The sequence below is a fragment of the Oncorhynchus keta genome, chromosome 33 (genome assembly GCF_023373465.1).
Source record: "Oncorhynchus keta strain PuntledgeMale-10-30-2019 chromosome 33, Oket_V2, whole genome shotgun sequence".
Lineage (NCBI taxonomy): Eukaryota > Metazoa > Chordata > Actinopteri > Salmoniformes > Salmonidae > Oncorhynchus > Oncorhynchus keta.
In genome coordinates, this window is record NC_068453.1 from 4246512 (window position 1) to 4266778 (window position 20267).

The 20267-nt window shown below is 40.9% G+C and overlaps 1 protein-coding gene and 1 long non-coding RNA gene across 4 annotated transcripts in view; both read left to right on the plus strand.

The window, feature by feature from the left end:
- Positions 1 to 20267, plus strand: part of LOC118366069 (uncharacterized) — a 232255-nt gene that overhangs the window by 62929 nt on the left and 149059 nt on the right. The window lies entirely within an intron of this gene.
- Positions 1 to 20267, plus strand: part of cblb (Cbl proto-oncogene B, E3 ubiquitin protein ligase) — a 146441-nt gene that overhangs the window by 56371 nt on the left and 69803 nt on the right. For both annotated transcript variants that reach the window (XM_035748412.2, XM_035748411.2), the window contains 3 exons: positions 6923 to 7079; positions 8238 to 8359; positions 17863 to 18000. In XM_035748412.2, the coding sequence (XP_035604305.1) occupies positions 6923 to 7079; positions 8238 to 8359; positions 17863 to 18000 (417 nt within the window). The remainder of the gene's footprint in view (positions 1 to 6922; positions 7080 to 8237; positions 8360 to 17862; positions 18001 to 20267) is intronic.

Sequence of the window (20267 nt, forward strand, 5' to 3'; positions counted from 1 at the left end):
TATGCTGCATTTGCTAAAGGCCTATTGTTTACCTTTTTGTTGGCGACACTTTGATATATTGATAATATGCAGCTGTTTAAAGGGCAAATCCACAGATCAAACAATAACAAAACGGATGCCCCTCCTTTGTTTTGGTAAAAAAGCGGAGGGGATGGGCCTGGAGAAATGCAACCACTCAGAAACCGAGCTATGGATGCAAGGACTGACCATCCATGATATCAAAATGATTGTTTTAACCATGTTATGAGGCTATACATTGTTTGTTTACATTTATAATGTTTACAAATATTAGAGAAAAACAAGCTTCTATTTTGGGTTCTCATGGAGTGTGACAGTTGAACTAAGCTCATGAGGCATTTATATTCTTCAAGAATCAATGGATATATATATATATATATATATATATATATATATATATAAAGTCCAAAAATGGATGTAGCAACTACAGATTGCCCCTTTAAGTCTATCGAAAGTGTCTTGAGTGTGAGCATGTGTCCATTAGGCCTATTGATAAAAAAAAAAATGTATCACCATGAATTAGATTCAGAAATTAAAGCCCCACTTTTATTCTATAGGTTGGGATCCGCACTATGGAGCTGTTGCAAGAGCGCATTTGTCACTTGTTGTCCACTAGTTTCAAAAACTATGACTGATAGGCAGCTTAAACTTCTTGAATTCAACCATTATTGGGTTCAAATACACATTTAGATTTGTGAACAGACATCCAGAACAAACACAATCCGCAAGGCGCAAATGGCTAAATGAGAGAGCAGCAGTGTGATTCACATCAATGCGCTATGTAGATATCAATAATAAGTGATATCCATATCGCAGTAGACTACACCACTGCTGTCATCCTTACCTCCAAGCGTTTAGTCAAGTTGGATCATCTTTGGATGCCGACAGCAGTCGCACCATTGGAAGACATAGCTTGGACTGTAGCTTACAAAAGCCTATTCCTGCTCTTTTCCCGCGATCTATCAAACACATTTAGTGTGTCATCACAGTGGTCTCTGACGTGTGGTCAGACTCGCTCAGGTGGAACAGACTTAAACTTGCGCCTTTTTTCAATGATGATTTCAATGTCATTGAGAAAACAAGTGTCAATTACCAGAAACTGAATTTATAAGTAATCCTCAAAGTAATAATCTAGTTTTTCAGAAGTATCTGTAATATGATAGAGTTACCGTTTTTTGTAATCCCTTACATGTTGTTGTTCCCCAACCCTGAGTATGACGATGCCAAGTTAAAAGTCACTGAGCTCTTCAGTAAGGCAATTATACTACTAACGTTTGTACACACCTACTCATTCCAGGGGTTTTCTTTATTTTTTTTCTTCAATTTTCTACATTGTAGAATAATAGTGAAGACATCAAAACTATGAAATAACACATATGGATTCATGTAGTAACCAAAAAAGTACAAATCTAAATATATTTGATATTTGAGATTTGTCAAAGTAGCCACCCTTTGCCTTGATGACATTTGTGCACACTCTTGGCATTCTCTCAACCAGCTTCATGAGGTAGTCACCTGGAATGCATTTCAATTAACAGGTGTGCCTTGTTGAAAGTTAATTTGTAGAATGTCTTTACTTCTTAATGCTTTTGAGTTAATCAGTTGTGTTCTGACAAGGTAGGGGTGGTATACAGAAGATAGCCCTATCTGGTAAAAGATAAAGCCCATATTATGGCAAGAACAGCTACCATAAGCAAAGAGAAACGACAGTCCATCATTACTTTTAAGACATGAAGGACAGTCAATCCGGAAAATTTCAAGAACTTTGAAAGTTTCTTCAAGTGCAGTCCCTACAATGAAACTGGCTCTAATTAAGAATGCCACAGGACAGGAAGACCCAGAGTTACCTCAGCTGCAGAGGATAAGTTACCAGCCTCAGATTGCAGCCCAAATAAATGCTTCACAGAGTTCAAGTAACAGACAGATGTCAACATGAACTATTCGGAGGAGACTGCGTGAATCAGACCATGGTCGAATTGCTGCAAAGAAACCATTACTAAAGGACATCAATAATAAGAAGAGACTTGTTTGGGCCAAGAAACACAAGCAATGGACATTAGACCAGTGGAAATCTGTCCTTTGGTCTGATGAGTCCAAATTCACAATTTTTGTTTCCAAACGCCTTGTCTTTGTGAGACGCAAAGTAGGTGAACGGATGATCTCCGCATTTGTGATTCCCATCGTGAAGCATGGAGGAGGTGGTGTGATGGTGTGGGGGTGCTTTGCTGGTGACACTGTCGGGGATTTATTTATAATTGAAGGCACACTTAACCAGCATGGCTACCACAGCATTCTGCGATGCACCATCCCATCTGGTTTGTGCTTAGTTGGACTATCATTTGTTTTTCAACAGGACAATGACCCAACACACCTCCAGGCTGTGTAAGGGCTATTTGACCAAGAAGGAGAGTGATTGAGTGCTGCATCAGATGACCTGGCCTCCACAATCACCCGACCTCAACCCTATTGAGATGGTTTGGGATGAGTTGGACTACGGAGTGAAGGAAAAGCAGCCAACAAGTGCTCAACATATGTGGGTCCGCCTTTAGTTTTTGTGGTGATTGTGGTGCTGAAATTGTAAATTATATTTTTGTTTGTTTTTATTGTTATTGGGAAAATATTTATGAAGTGTTGTCCTCGGGGCACCATTGAAAATGAGACCCCTGAATAAATAAAGGTACAAAAATAAAAATGTGCCTGTGAACCTGCTGTTCATGTAAATTGAGGTTTACAGTAGTATTGACTTGGTTTTAAATTAAACTCTCATGTTTAATGATATAATGCCCTAATTTATGTCTTCTAGGCAGTCTGAAAATAGTCTACATCTACAATAAAGTTGTGTTAGTTTCTAAAACAGTCATATGCAGACACAGTAATGTCTGCCCCCACACGCACACCCACATGCACCCCCTAAGAAAACACTGACTGTGGAGAAGTACTCGTGAAGTATGAGTCAAAGAAGAAAAGAACAAAGAGGGTAAATCACCCAAATCTACAATGATGGTTTCACTGTGTACAGTCCCAGTACATAGATAATATGTTACCATACCATTTCCACCTCCCAAACAAATTCCACTTGGAAGAAAAAAGGAAGCAGTTCAACAATTTTGGCCAGTGGCCTTTGGTGTTGCTGCTGGAAACACAAGTCATTTTTAAAGGTTTTTATATCAATATCAAATCAATTTAGGACCTTAATATAATAGATTTCCATTCAAATGGGCAAAAATAGCTTTTGAGCTAATAACTATTTTTCAAGCAAGAATTTTAATAGGACTCTGGGAGTGTACTGCTGAAAAGTGAATTTGTCTCCCAGTGTCTGTTAGAAGGCAGACTGAACCCGGTTTTCCTCTAGGGTGTTGCCGGTGCTTAGCTCTATTCCTTTTCTTTTTATCCTTAAAAACTCCCTAGTCCTTGCCGATGACAAGCATATACATGACATGATGCAGCCACCACCATGCTTGAAAATATGAAGAGTGCTAGTCAATGATGTGTTGTGTTGGATTTGCACCAAACATAATGGTTTATATTCAGCACAAAAATGTAATCTGTACCTTTGTAGTGACTGGGTGTATTGATACACCATCCAAAATCTAATTAGTAACTTCAACATGCTCAAAGGGATATGCAGTGTCTGCTTTTTACCCATCTACCAATAGGTGTCCTTCTTTGTGAGGCATAGGAAAACCTCACTGGTATTTATTGTTGAATCTGTGCTTGAAATTCACTGCTCGACTGAGGGACCTTACACATCATTTTATGTGTGGGGTACAGAGATGGGGTAGTCATTCAAAAATCATGTTAAATACCATTATTGCACACATAATTAGTCCATACAACTTATTACGTGACTTGTTAAGCAAATGTTTACTCCTGAAGTTTAGGCTTGCCATAAGAAAGGGGTGGTATACTCATTGACTCAAGACATTACATCTTTTCATTTTTAAAATACATTTTTTAACATTTCTAAAAACATAATTCCACTTTGACATGATGGGGTATTGTCTGTAGATCAGTGACACAACATCTAAATTAAATCAATTTCAAATTCAGGCTGTAATGCAACAGAATATAAATAATAATATAATAATATAATATAATATGGAAAAAGTCAAAGGGTGTGAATACTTTCTGAAGGCACTACAGTAAACTGAATTACTTCCACATAGCAGGGCCTTCTGTAGGGTGATTTGCCAAATGTGACATAATCCACTATGTCATCATATCCCCAAAAGAATGCTTTATGACAAGTGAAATGTGATGCTGATGGTGACATATGTTACCTAGCTTTATTTAGAAGTTTTCCCAGGGAACCTTGACTGAATGAGACCCAGACTATTCAAAGGCATGGGGTTTCATCATCTTAGTGTCCCTCAAAAGCCTGCATGGACTGACTGTGTCACTCAGTGGGTGCCACTCATTTTGAAAATGACACCTGTGATCATAAACATCAGAAAGAAGACTCCTGGTGACAATTCTGTTGTGATTTCCCCAATGGCTGCAGCTATCCCTGGCTTAAATATACAGTGGGGCAAAAAAAGTATTTAGTCAGCAACCAATTGTGGAAGTTCTCCCACTTAAAAAGATGAGAGACCTGTAATTTTCATCATAGGTACACTTCAACTATGACAGACAAAATGAGAAAAAAAATCCAGAAAATCACATTGTAGGATTTTTAATGAATTTATTTGCAAATTATGGTGGAAAATAAGTATTTACTCGTGACAAAAGGCTCAGTATAGGTGTGATGTTGTCTTGTTAGCTTCCAATTCCCCTAAAGGGGCCAACCACCGAAACCTCCCTTGAGGGTTGTTTAGGGTGTATTGTGAACTATCTTTCCATGCTCACACAACTCTGTATCTATTACACTGAGTTATTTGTCTTGTGACAGGAAGTGCACCTTTCTGTCTGTCTCACAGCACGCAGCCGTTTTACCTCACAGTTTTGGTTCCCTTTGTTTTATTGCTGGCTGATTTAGAAAGGTGACTGACGTTTTTCCATTATGTTGTTCTAAAGTGACAGCCATAGTGTTCAGCACGCCGGATTTTACTGTTAGTTTTTTAGGATGACAACATTCCTCCCGTTTTGTTTTTGTTAAGCAGTGAGGGGTGGTGCTGGAGAAATAAAATCACTCTCAAATTCATTGGTGGAGCTTTGGATGCAGGACTGACTCTATATTTGAAGCGATACACTGTTTGTATAGCTTCAAACAAGCTTGGGTTGTGATGGAGCAAGGCAGTTGAACTAAAGCTCGTGAGGCATTTATTTACCAGTTCTTTTCTTCAAGAATCAATGTCTATACTATTCATTTAGAAGTTTCATAAAAATGGATGATCAAGCCCATTTAATGAGGTTTATTATGGTCAGGGGTGAAAGTATATTTAATTTCTTAAGTACGGGACACCCAAGTGTGTGCATGCATTTTTTTTATACTACAAAAATTACAGGGTAGCCTATTCTGCTGACACTGACAAACTGTCACGGTTTTCATAAGGTGAAGGAGAGTCAGACCAAACTGCAGCGTGTATATTGTGATCCATGTTTAATAAAACAAACGTAACACGAATCCAAAACACAAACTCTACAAAACGTAATGAAAACCGAAACAGCCTAAACTGCGTGGAAGGCTGACTACCTGTTATGCGAGTGCAGCAAGGAGTAAGGTGCTAACTAGCATTAAACGTATCTTATAAGAAACAATCAATCTTAACATAATCACTAGTTAAATACACATGGTTGATGATATTAATAGTTTATCTAGCTTGTCCTGCGTTGCATATAATCAATGCGGTGCCCGTTAATTTATCATTGAATCATAGCCTACTTCCCCAAACGGGTGATTTAGCAAGCGCATTCGCAAAAAAAGCACTGTTGTTGCACCACTGTGTACCTAACCATAAACATCAGCGTGGTACGTGTTCATGATGCCTTTAATAAACTGAACACCGAATACAAACGGCCAAAATAATAAAGGAAAATACGAAAACAGTCCCGTATGGTGAAAACACTGAAAAATAATCAACCACAACTCAAAATGGGAAAACAGGCTACCTAAGTATGGCTCTCAAACAGAGACAACGATAGACTGCCTCTGATTGAGAACCATCCCAGGCCAAACACATAGAAAAGGAAAACCTAGACCTACAACATAGAATACCCACCCACATCACACCTTGACCAAACTAAAAATAGAAACATACAAAGCAATCTACGGTCAGGGCGTGACATTACACCAGACACTGGGAGATGAATTCACCTTTCAGCAGGACAATAACCTAAAACACATGGTCAGATCTACACTGGAATTGCTTACCAAGAAAACAGTGAATGTGGCCGAGTTACAGTTTTGAGTTAGATCTATTAGAAAATCTAGGGCAAGACCTGAGCATGGTTGTCTAGAAATGATCAACAACCAATTTGACAGAGCTTGATGGATTTTTAAATTAATAAATTGCAAATGTTATACAATCCAGGTGTGAAAACCTCAAGAGAAAGACTGTAATCGCTGCCAAAGGTGCTTATACAAAGTATTGACTCCAAGACATATTTCTGTATTTCATTTTCAATACATTTTCAAAAATGTCTAAAAACATGTTTGCACTTTGTCATTATGGGGTATTGTGTGTAGATGGGTGAGAAAATGTCATCTATTTAATCCATTTTGAATTCAGGGTGTAACATAACTAAATGTGGAATAAGTCAAGTAGGATGAATACTTTCTGAAGGCACTGCACATAGCATGAAAAGCTCTGTCTTTATTGTGATATTCCACAGAAGGTCATTGCTATCAGTAAAAACTAGAAAACCCCGTTTCTTATTATGAGCTACCACTCGGTTTATTTTGGTGACTTTAGACTGTTGTTTAGCTCCACTGACTTTTGGTTTGTGGTCTGGCTGTGCCCTCCAGGACCATCGTGCCTTGGAAAGTGTTCCGACAGTGCCTTCACGAAGTGCATCACATCAGCTCTAGCCTGGAGGCCATGGCCCTTAAGTCCACCATCGACCTCACCTGCAACGACTACATATCTGTCTTTGAGTTCGACATCTTCACCAGGCTTTTCCAGGTAAATTTCACTTTGTTAATTTTCTCGTGCTTTTTAATACCCCCACGTTCTTTCTCTTTTAGTAGAATTCGGAATGATCCTCCCCCTTTCCTCCTCCTCGGGTTACCCAAATAACATAAATAGACTGTCATAGCCATTTGAGAAAGATGAAAAAAAGATGAAAACTGAAACGAGGGTTCACTCCACACTCGCCTCCCCCACCCCATTTCATAAAGCAAGACAATAATGTATATAGATCAAAGCGACAAGCCGGGTGCGTTCAGAGAAACAATGTAGGGCCAATTGCATGCCGCCCTTTGGGACTCTCGGTCATGGCCAGTTGATGACACAGCCTCAAATCATCAAATCAAATGTTACTGGTCACAAACACATGTTTAGCAGATGTTATTGCGGGTGTAGTGAAATGCTTGTGTGTCTAGCTCCAGCAGTCTAAAAATATCTTAACAAGTAATATCTAAAAATCTCACAACAATACACACAATACACACACATTTCGAGTAAAGGAATGGAGTTAGGAATATATAAATATTTGGACGAGCAATGTCAGAGCGGCATAGACTAAGATAGAATAGAATGAAATATATACATATGAGATGAGTAGTGTAAAATATGTAAACATTATTACAGGGACTAGTGTTCCAATTATTAAAGTGGCCAGTGATTTCAAGTCTATGTATACAGGGCAGCGGCCTCTAAGGTGCTAGTGATGGCTATTTAACAGTCTGATGGCTTTGAGATAGAAGCTGTTTTTCAGTCTCTCGGGCCCAGCTTTTATGCACGTGTACTTACCTCACCTTCTGGATGATATAGCGGGGTGAACAGGCAGTGGCTCGGGTGGTTGTTGTCCTTCATGATCTATTATTAATAATTTGGCTTTCTCCAGGCTCCAAGAAATAGTGCCCTTGAAGTAGATGCATACTCTGTCCAAGTGATCCTGGTTTAGTACACTATAAGAATGGAAGACAGGATGGAATCTGATGCTTCCTCATCACTTAAGTTGTCTTATTTGATAAGTTATTTTGTTATTTGAGTGGCCCATCTGTGACCTCCAAGATTTAGGAGTCCTTGCATGCACAATGTTTCATTGTTGATCCAAATGGAAGTATCTGGGTGTGTGTGTGTGTGTGACTCCTCTCCTTATTCTCTCTTCCCTATCAGCCATGGGGCTCCATCCTGAGAAACTGGAACTTCCTGGCTGTGACTCACCCTGGTTACATGGCTTTCTTGACCTATGACGAGGTTAAGGCACGGCTACAGAAATACACCAACAAACCCGGCAGGTATGTACATGCCACAGGAAGGTGTGTTGGTGTGCGTGTGTAAACATGTGTGCTTGCGTGTGTGTTCTTAGGGACATGTGGTGAGGGTAAGTAGGGCTCTTATTGGAAACAGGTTTACGCTCTTTTAAATCTATCTGTTTATCCGTGATTGATTCTCCGGGCCTCTTGATTTACTCTCAGACAGACTGAATTTTTGGCCATCAATGGGCAGGTGTGGCATGGAAACATTTTATTTTTAAGCTTGGAAGTTTCGACACACCTACTTTCTCAATGGTTTTTCTTTATTTTTACTATTTTCAACATTGTAGAATAATAGTAAAGATATCAACATTTTGAAAGAACACATATGGAATCATGTAGTAACCAAAAAAGTGTTAAACAAATATATTTTAGAATTGAGATTCTTCAAAGTAGCCACCCTTTGCTTTGACGACAGCTTTGCACACTCTTGGCATTCTCTAAATCAACTTTTCCAACAGTTCCCACATATGCTGAGCACTTGTTGACTGCTTTTCCTTTGCTGTGCGGTCCAACTCATCCCAAACCATCTCAATTGGGTTGAGGTCGGGTGATTGTGGAGGCCAGGTCATCTGATGCAGCACTCCATCACTCTCCTTCTTTGTCAAATAGCAATTTCACACACTGGAGGTGTGTTGGGTCATTGTCCCAGCTAGGTTCAATGTTAGCTAGCTAACATTATGCTATAAATAGCAAAGCAAATGTCTCTGAGATATGAACAACATTACTGCACAGATCATACACGTGACGTTAGCTCGCGAGCCAGCCAGCTAACTGTACACTTTAACTTGAATTGAAAATGACTTTCCGACCAAATTAGAAAATCTCTTACCCATATACTTGGATGGACGATTTTCCCTCTCTGTCACATATGCTGTGTTTGCCCTTAGTTTGAAGATGTAATCCGGGGACAAAGGTTTTCTCCATCACCTTAGCTATCATAATCTAATTCCACTAATTACAAAACTCGGTCCTCCAGAAAGTGGAGAGCAACACTTATGCAGTTCTACTATGCAATACATATTTTTTAAAGCCGTGTTAGACAGGATTACCTACACATACTAACCAGCTCAAATAGACTACATGTCGTGCTACATGTCAGACCAATCTAAACTCATCTCTCGGCATTTCCAGTCCACTCATTATCTCAGCCAATCATGGCTAGCTGTAAGGTTGCTGTTTACCAAGGGTTGGTAACAGGATGATAGGTTGGCTATTTGAGCCAGTAAAGGGGGCTTTACTATTCTTAGGTAGCGGAATGACTTTTGCTTCCTTCCAGGCATGATGGCACACACATTCTAGTAGGAGTGGCAATATCATCCGCTATTATCCTCAGTAATTTTCCATCCAAGTTGTAAGACCCCGGTGGCTTGTCATTGTTGATAGACAACAATTGTTTTTCACCTCTTCCACACTCACTTTACGGAATTCTAAATTACAATGCTCGTCTTTCATAAATTGGTCAGATATAGGCAGAGCTTGTTGCTGGCATGTCATGCCTAAATTGGCTAATCATGCAAATTAAAAATAATTAAAGTAGCTGTCAATATCAGTGGGTTTTGTGATGAATGAGCCATCTGATTCAATGAATGATGGAGCTGAGTTTGCTTTTTTGCCCAAAATGTTATTTAAGTTCTTCTAAAGTTTTTACTATCATTGTTTATGTAATTTATCTTTGTTTCATAGTGTAGTTCTTTTTATTTAGTTTTGTCACATGATTTCTCAATTTTCCGTACGTTTGCCAATCAGTTGTGCAGTCAATTCCTCATCAATCTTCAGGGATTTAACAGTTTTTACAGTCATTTTCTTAACCTTTCTGGCGCAGGCATTCCGCCAGCTACCCACCTCGACAACATCCGGTGAAATTGCAGAGCGCCAAATTCAAAATACAGAAATAGTCATAATAAACATTCATAAAAAATGCATGTGTTATTGTCACGGCTGTCGGTGGAAGAAGGTGAGGACCAAAGCGCAGCGTGGTACTTGTTCATATTATTTATTTAAACTGAACAAGATCAAACAAAGAAACAAAAAGCACAACCGAAACAGCTCCGTCAGGTGCAAAGAACACACTAAACAGAAAGTATAATCACCCACAACTCAAAGGTGAAAACAGGCTGCCTAAGTATGGTTCTCAATCAGGGACAACGATGACAGCTGCCTCTGATTGAGAACCATACCAGGCCAAACACAGAAATACCAAATCATAGAAAAAGGAACATAGACAACCCACCCAACTCACGCCCTGACCATACTAGAACAAAGACATAACAAAAGAACTAAGGTCACAACGTGAAAGTTATACATCGGCTTAAAGATGAACGTCTTGTTAATCCAGCCGCTTTGTCAGATTTCAAAAGGCTTTACGGTGAAAGCATACCAAATCAAATCAAATCAAATTGTATTTGTCACACACACATGGTTAGCAGATGTTAATGCGAGTGTAGCGAAATGCTTGTGCTTCTAGTTCTGACAATGCAGTAATAACCAACAAGTAATCTAGCTAACAATTCCAAAACTACTACCTTATAGACGCAAATGTAAGGGGATAAAGAATATGTACATAAAGATATATGAATGAGTGATGGTACAGAGCGGCATAGGCAAGATACAGTAGATGGTATTGAGTGCAGTATATACATATGAGATGAGTATGTAAACAAAGTGGCATAGTTATAGTGGCTAGTGATACATGTATTACATAAAGATGCAGTAGATGATATAGAGTACAGTATATACGTATACATATGAAATGAATAATGTAGGGTATGTAAACATTATATTAGGTACCATTATTAAAGTGGCTGGAGTTGAGTCAGTGTGTTGGCAGCAGCCACTCAATGTTAGTGGTGGCTGTTTAACAGTCTGATGGCCTTGAGATAGAAGCTGTTTTTCAGTCTCTCGGTCCCAGCTTTGATGCACCTGTACTGACCTCGCCTTCTGGATGATAGCGGGATGAACAGGCTGTGGCTCGGGTGGTTGTTGTCCTTGATGATCTTTATGGCTTTCCTGTGACATCGGGTGGTGTAGGTGTCCTGGAGGGCAGGTAGTTTGCCCCCGGTGATGCGTTGTGCAGACCTCACTACCCTCTGGAGAGCCTTACGGTTGTGGGCGGAGCAGTTGCCGTACCAGGCGGTGATACAGCCTGACAGGATGCTCTCGATTGTGCATCTGTAGAAGTTTGTGAGTGCTTTTGGTGACAAGCCAAATTTCTTCAGCCTCCTGAGGTTGAAGAGGCGCTGCTGCGCCTTCACGATGCTGTCTGTGTGGGTGGACCAATTCAGTTTGTCTGTGATGTGTACGCCGAGGAACTTAAAACTTACTACCCTTACTACCCTACTGTTCCATCGATGTGGATAGGGGGGTGTTCCCTCTGCTGTTTCCTGAAGTCCACAATCATCTCCTTAGTTTTGTTGACGTTTAGTGTGAGGTTATTTTCCTGACACCACACTCCGAGGGCCCTCACCTCCTCCCTGTAGGCCGTCTCGTCGTTGTTGGTAATCAAGCCTACCACTGTTGTGTCGTCCGCAAACTTGATGATTGAGTTGGAGTCGTGCGTGGCCACGCGGTCGTGGGTGAACAGGGAGTACAGGAGTGGGCTCAGAACGCACCCTTGTGGGGCCCCAGTGTTAAGGATCAGCGGGGTGGGGATGTTGTTGCCTACCCTCACCACCTGGGGGCGGCCCATCAGGAAGTCCAGTACCCAGTTGCACAGGACGGGGTCGAGGTCCAGGGTCTCGAGCTTGATGACGAGCTTGGAGGGCACTATGGTGTTAAATGCCGAGCTGTAGTCGATGAACAGCGTTCTCACATAGGTATTCCTCTTGTCCAGATGGGTTAGGGCAGTGTGCAGTGTGGTTGAGATTGCATCGTCTGTGGACCTATTTGGGCGGTAAGCAAATTGGAGTGGGTCTAGGGTGTCAGGTAGGGTGGAGGTGATATGGTCCTTGACTAGTCTCTCAAAGCACTTCATGATGACGGAAGTGAGTGCTACTGGGCGGTAGTCGTTTAGCTCAGTTACCTTAGCTTTCTTGCGATTATCTGAGGACAGCGCCCCGCTTACAAAAGCATACAAACATTTTACAACCAAGTAAAGAAATTACAAAAGTCAGCAATAGCGATCAAATAAAATTAATCACTTAGCTTTGAAGATCTTCATATGGTTGTGTAACGGATGTGAAACGGCTAGCTTAGTTAGCGGTGCGCGCTAAATAGCGTTTCAATCGGTTACGTCACTTGCTCTGAGACCTTGAAGTAGTAGTTCCCCTTGCTCTTGTGGAGCGATGGGTAACGATGCTTCGAGGGTGACTGTTGTCGATGTGTGCAGAGGGTCCCTGGTTCGCGCCCGGGTATGGGCGAGGGGACGGACGTAAAGTTATTCTGTTACAGTTGCAGTCCCAAGAGTCCCCGCTACACAATAAATGTTCATTTTGTTTGATAAAGTCCCTCTTTATATCCCAAAAACAAAGCATGCAGACGAATACATCCTAATAGTACCGGCAAAGTTCGTCGAAACATGTCAAACGATGTTTAGAATTAATCCTCAGGTTGTTGTCTAAATAATCGATAATATTTCAACTGGACAATAGCGTATTCAATAGAAAGGAAAAACAACGAAGGGCGTGCACTCTGTCATGCGCACAAACCAGCACTGCATGATTCTACAGTCCACTGACAGAAAGGTCTCATTCTTCTTAATTTTACAGAAAACAAGCCTGAAACAATGTCTAAAGACTGTTGACATCGTGTGGAAGCCATAGGAACTGCAATCTGGGTCCTAACCCATTAGATACTCTATAGGCATTCAATTGAAAATTGCCACAACAAAAAAATCCCACTTCCTGGATCGATTTTCCTCAGGTTTTCGCCTGCCATATCAGTTCTGTTATACTCACAGACATTATTTTAACAGTTTCGGTACCTTTAGAGTTTTTTCTATCCAAATCTACCAATTATATGCATACCCTAACTTCTGGACCTGAGTAACAAGCAGTTTACTTTGGGCACGCTTCTCATCCAGATGTCAAAATACTGCCCCCAAGCCATAAGAAGTTAATGGGTGCATGCTTATTAGTAACTGGGATAAGCAATTTCATAAATGTGTAAAGTGAAGCGTCTGGTTGGTCCACATTACGCACCACGGACCAACAAATATTCTTTACATCAGGAATCACTACAGAACTTCTTGTATTGGTTTTCCTAGATATGGCTACTATATTGTGATCACTACATCCAATGGATTTTGATACAGCTTTAAAGCAAATTTCTTCAGCATTAGTAAAGATGTGATCAATACATGTTGATGATTTCCTTCCTGTGCTGTTTGTAACTACCCTGGTAGGTTGACTGATAACCAGAACCAGGTTGCACTAGTTACAGTTTGAAGCTTTGTCTTGAGTGGATTGATGCCCTAATAAAAGCCTGTCAATATTTAAATCACCCAGGAAAATATACTTCTCTCTTGATTTCACATATATTTTCAAACATGTAATCCAGATACTGACTGTTAGTCCTTGGTGGTCTGTAGCAGCTTCCTATAATGACACAGGGCGAGACCCAGATGCGTTCGTGGGAGGCAGATGATTTGAGTCTCTGATATTTATTGCAATACAAGGGGCAGGCAATAGACAGGGCAAGGACAGGCAGAAGTTCATTAACTAGGTCAGATTCCGAAAGGTACAGGGGGGCAGGCAGGCTCGAGGTCAGGGCAGGCAGAACAGGTCAGAACCCGGGAGGGCTAGAAAACAGAGACTAGGAAAAACAGGAGCACGGAAAAACATGCTGGTAGGCTTGACAAGACAAGACAAACTGGCAACAGACATAGTACACAAGTATAAATACACTGGGGATAATGGTGAAGATGGTTGATACCTGGAGAGGGGTTGAGGACCACGATCAGAGACAATGTCGACAGGGAGTCCATGGATTCCGAAGACGTGCTGCACCATGAGTTGGTCCGTCTCCTTAGCTGAAGGTAACTTGGGGAGAGGGATGAAATGGGTGGCTTTACATAACCTATCCACTACTGTCAGGATAGTGGTGTTGCCATCAGACTATGGAAGCCCAGTGACAAAATCCAGGGATACATAAAACCAGGGGCGATGAGGAACAGGGAGGGATTGAAGGAGTCTAGCCGGAGCTTGCCGCGGAGTCTTATTCTGAGCACACACTGTGCATGCGGCAACAAAGACTGAGACGTCAGGAACAATAGTGGGCCACCAGAAGCATTGTCCGAGGAAGGCCAGGGTCCGACGGGAGCTGGGATGGCAGGTAAGCTTGGAGGAATGAGCCCATTCCAGGACCTGAGATCGGGCCGAATCAGGGACAAACATTCGGTTAGCCAGGGCTCCCCCCTGACATTCTCAGACCCTGGGTGGTAGGTGATGGTGAAGTTGAACCTGGTGAATAACAGGGCCCAACGGACCTGCCTAGAATTAAAGTGCATGGCGGTGCGGAGATATTCTAAATACTTATGATCAGTCCACGCCAAAAATGGATATTCCGCCCCTTCCAGCCAGTGCACCCGCTCTTTCAACGCAATCTTGATCCATTCAACACGTCACGGAGCACATTGTTGACCAGAGCCTGGAACACTGCGGGAGCACTGGTGAGTCCAAACGGCATGACCAGGTACTCATGGTGTTCACTAACTGTGTTGAAAGCCGTCTTCCACTCGTCTCCTTCGCGTATCCGAACTAGGTGGTAGGCATTCCGAAGGTCCAACTTGGAAAACATGGTGGCCCCTGGAGAGGTTTAAAAGCCAAGGAGAGGAGTGGTAGAGGGTAGTGATTCTTCACCGTGATATCATTGAGGCCCCGGTAGTTGATACATGGACGCAGGGTCTTGTCCTTTTTTCCCACAAAGAATAACCCTGTGCTGGCAGGGGAGGCAGAAGGACGAATGCTCCCAGCAGCCAGAGTCCTCAATGTACTCCTCCATGGCCTTGGTTTCAGGGCCAGACAGTGAATATAGCCCCCCACGAGGCGGTGTTGTGCCCGGGAGGAGATCAATAGCACAATCGTTGGGATGGTGCAGAGGGAGTGAGGTGACGCGAGCCTTGTTGAACACCTCCAGTAGGTCCTGGTATTCCACGGGAATGGGGGAGAAATCCAAGCATTTACCAGAGCCTGCAGGAGAAGGTCCTGTGCCGCCTTAAGGCAATGTGAGTGGCAGAACGAGCTCCAAACCAGGAGGGAACCAGTGGTCTTATGGAGACCTTCCATAAGGCTCTGAAGTAGCTCCTCATGTTTTTCAATGGTGGCTCCTTGCAGGGACAGCGTTGCGGAGCCGGTCCGAGACTGCTGGGTCAGTCATGGCCAGTTTCACACTATAACAACACAGGGCGAGACCCAGATGCAAACACAGGAGGCAGATTGTTTGAGCCTCTGATATTTATTAGAATACAAGGGGCAGGCAATAGGCAGGTCGAGGACAGGCAGAAGTTCATTAATCTGTTGAGTGTAGGGGCAGTATTTTGATGTTTGGATGAAAAACATACCCAAATTAAACTGCCTATTTCTCAGGCCCAGAAGCCAGAATATGCATATAATTGGCAGATTAGGATAGAAAACACTCTAAAGTTACCACAACTGTCAAAATATTGTCTGTGAGTATAACATAACTGATATTGCAGGCGAAAACCTGAGAAAAATCCAACTTGGAAGTGCCTCTTATTTTCAAACCTCCCTGTTCCATCCCTCCATTTAAAGGGATATCAACCAGATTCCTTTCCCTATGGCTTCCACATGGTGTGAACACTCTTTAGACATAGTTTCAGCCTTTTATTCTGAAAAATGAGCGAGAATGATCACATTGTGTCACTGGACGGCTGGGTGTCCCCAGAGTTTTACATGCGCCAACAGCTTGGAGCAGACATTTTTTCTCTCTCTCTCTCCTATTGAAAAAGCTACGGTTGAAATATGATCAATTATTTATTTTAAAAACAACCAGAGGTTTGATTATAAAAAAATGTTTGACATGTTTCTACGGACTTTACGGATACTATTTGGAATTTCATCTGCCCCGTCGTGACCGCTCGAGCCTGTGGATTACTAAACAAAATGCGCCAACCAAATGGAGGTTTTTGGATATGAAAATAATCTTTATCGAACAAAAGGAACATTTATTGTGTAACTGGGAGTCTCGTGATTGCAAACATCCGAAGATCATCAAAGGTAAGCGATTCATTTAATTGCTTTTCTGACTTTCGTGACCAATCTACTTTGCTGCTAGCTGTTTCTAATGTTTTGTCTGCTGAGAGAGATGTCCTTACATTAACGCTTGGTTTGCTTTCGCTGTAAAGCTTTTTTGAGCTCTGACACGCCAGGTGGATTAACAACGAGCTAAGCTGTGTTTTGCTATATTGCACTTGTGATTTCATGAAAATGAAATATTTTTTGTAATTTAATTTGAATTTGGCACAGGTATAAATACATGGGGAAGATGGGCGACATCTGGAAGGGGGTGGAGACAAGCACAAAGACAGGTGAAACAGTTCAGGGTGTGACAGTTTCCCACCAGAATGGGCTTTAGGTGGGGCAGATGAACCTGTAGCCATATTACTTCAACAGTATTTAACACAAGATCCTCTCTAAGCTTTACAGGAAAGTGGTTCTGAATATGAATGGCCACACCTCCACCTTCTGTCTTTTCGGTAGGTCTTATAACCATGTATTGCTACCACTCTATCATCAAAGGTGTTATCTAAGTGAGTTTCAGAGATTATATGAGAGACTATGAATGTCATCTGTTACTAGCAAATTATTGATTTCATGAACTTTCTTCAGATACATATGTTAACATGGGCTATTTTTAGCACTTTTTTGGGATGCTTGATGGTTTTGTATTGCTTTACTAGGAAGGTAAAAAAGTTATAGGAAAACCAACCTCAGTCTTCTGAAAATCTAACCCTAGGATAGAGTTTTATTTTTCAACGGTTCTATTACCCAAATTGTAATGCCAAAGACACACCAGAATGGCTTTCCAGGAGGTGTTGATTGTTCCTGAATGTTCCAGTCTCCATTCTGACTTAAACCTGCTTTAAAAAACAGAGACAATGTTTTAATATTGCTGTCCATGTCTACACTCATAAAAGATAAATACACATATAAAATAATCTTTCATGCTTGTCAATTAATGGAGAATTAATGCAAATGTGGCAATGTGTTCACAGGTTCAGTCAGACGCTGCCCGTTCGAATCAATGATAATAAAATCACACATCACCACGTATAATGTGCTCAAAATGTGTAATTCCAATTTAACATAGATTTTTTTGTTGTTGAAAACAGCAATGTTTTAGTGACGTGTGAATATCTGACCCAGAATGTGGTCAAATTATGAACTTTTTGTTGAAATAATGTCTATTTTTTTCAGTTCTTTAAAAATGGCCTTTTTGGAGATACAAGGTTTCCATCCGACAGTGACAATATTACTGTTTCCATGTTTGATTTGTCTGACCTCCCTGTTTCCCATCTCTCATTCTAGCTACATCTTCAGACAAAGCTGCACACGACTGGGCCAGTGGGCCATTGGCTACGTCACCAACAACGGGAACATCCTGCAGACCATCCCCCACAACAAGCCCCTCTTCCTGGCCCTCATCGACGGATGCAGGGAAGGCTTGTACGTAAAAACTTGGGAATTAAGTTCTTCACATTGCATTTTTCTGTAGCACAAGTTGCATTCCATCTAAATTCTAATCAAATAAATCTAGCTGAAGCATTCAAAATATACTGAAAACATCCAAATACATAATCTATACAGCTAAAAGCAACAATGTGATGTCAAAACAAGTTTTCATTGAGTTTAAAGAAAGACTGCTTCATCAATTTACCTGATTTTGATAACCGTTACTTTGGACAAAATCAAGACGTGAGTATTCTTGTATAAAAAATCTTAAATTACGGCTCAATTTGAGCAAATTTTGATTTTGCGATTATTTATGATTTATCACATCAAATCCTGTGATTAATTCAATTAAATGTTTTTATCGTTTGACAGACCTAATTTAAAGACATGCATATTTAAGAATTTTATTTTAAATACTTATTTTCTGTGTATTTTTGTATTTTCAAATTTATTTTTGTATTTGTATTCATTATGGATCCCCATTAGCTGCTGGGGTCCAGTAAAAATTGTGGCAGTAATACAGTTGAAGTTGGAAGTTTACATGCACCATAGCCAAATATATTTAAACTCTTTTTTAATTTTTTATTTTTTTTATTTTTACAATTCCTGACATTTAATCCTAGTGAAAATTCCCTGTCTTAGGTCAGTTAGGATCACCACTTTATTTTAAGAATGTGAAATGTCAGAATAATAGTAGAGAGAATGATTTATTTCAGCTTTTCCCAGTGGGTCAGAAGTTTACATACACTCAATTAGTATTTGGTAGCATTGCCTTTAAATTGTTTAACTTGAGTCAAACGTTCGGGTAGCCTTCCACAGGCTTCCCACAATAAGTTGGGTGAATTTTGGCCCATTCCTCCTGACAGAGCTGGTGTAACTGAGTCAGGTTTGCAGGCCTCCTTGCTCGCACAGACTTTTTCAGTTCTGCCGTCACATTTTCTATAGGATTAAGGTCAGGGCTTTGTGATGGCCACTCCAATACCTTGACTTTGTTGTCCTTAATTCATTTTGCCACAACTTTGGAAGTATGCTTGGGGTCATTGTCCATTTGGATGACCAATTTGCAACCAAGCTTTAACTTCCTGATTGATGTTGTGAGATGTTGCTTCAATATATCCACGTAATTTTCCTTCCTCATGTCACCATCTATTTTGTGAAGTACACCAGTCCCTCTTGCAGCAAAGCACCCCCAAAACATGATGCTGCCACCCCAGTGCTTCATGGTTGGGATGGTGTTCTTCGGCTTGCAAGCCTCCCCCTTTTTCCTCCAAACATAACGATGGTCATTATGGCCAAACAGTTCTATTTTTGTTTCATCAGACCAGAGGACATTTCTCCAAAAAGTATGATCTTTGTCCCCATGTGCAAACCATAGTCTGGCTTTTTATGGAGGTTTTGGAGCAGTGGCTTCTTCCTTGCTGAGCGGCCTTTCAGGTTATGTCGATATAGGGCTCGTTTTACTGTGGATATAGATACTTGTACCTGTTTCCTCCAGCATCTTCACAAGCTGTTGTTCTGGGATTGATTTGCACTTTTCGTACCAAAGTATGTTCATCTCTAGGAGACAGAACGCGTCTCCCTCCTGAGCGGTATGATGGCTGTGTGGTCCCATGGTGTTTATACTTGCGTATTATTGTTTGTACAGATGAACGTGGTACCTTCAGGCATTTGGAAATTGCTCCCAAGGATGAACCAGACTTGTGGAGGTCTACAATTTTTTTTCTGCTGTCTTGGCTGATTTTTTTTTATTTTCCCATGATGTCAAGCAAGGAGCCACTCAGTTTGAAGGTAGGCCTTGAAATACATGCACAGGTACACCTCCAATTGACTCAAATGATGTCAATTAGCCTATCAGAAGCTTCTAAAGCCATGACATCATTTTCTGGAATTTTCCAAGCTGTTTAAAGGCACAGTCAACTTAGTGTATGTAAACCTCTGACCCACTGGAATTGTGATACAGTGAATTATAAGTGAAATAATCTGTCTGTAAACAATAGTTTAAACAATCTGTCTGTAAACAATAATATCCGACTTGCCAAAACTATACTTTGTTAACAATACATTTGTGGAGGGGTTGAAAAACAAGTTTTAATGACTCCAACTTAAGTGTATGTAAACTTCCGACTTCAACTGTATCTTTGTTTCATAGTTTTGTTTATTTTTATTTGCTTAGTCACATGATTTCTTAATTTGCAGTATGTTTGCCAATCAGTTGGGCTGCCAGACTTATTTGCCATACCTTTTGCCTCATCCCTCTCATT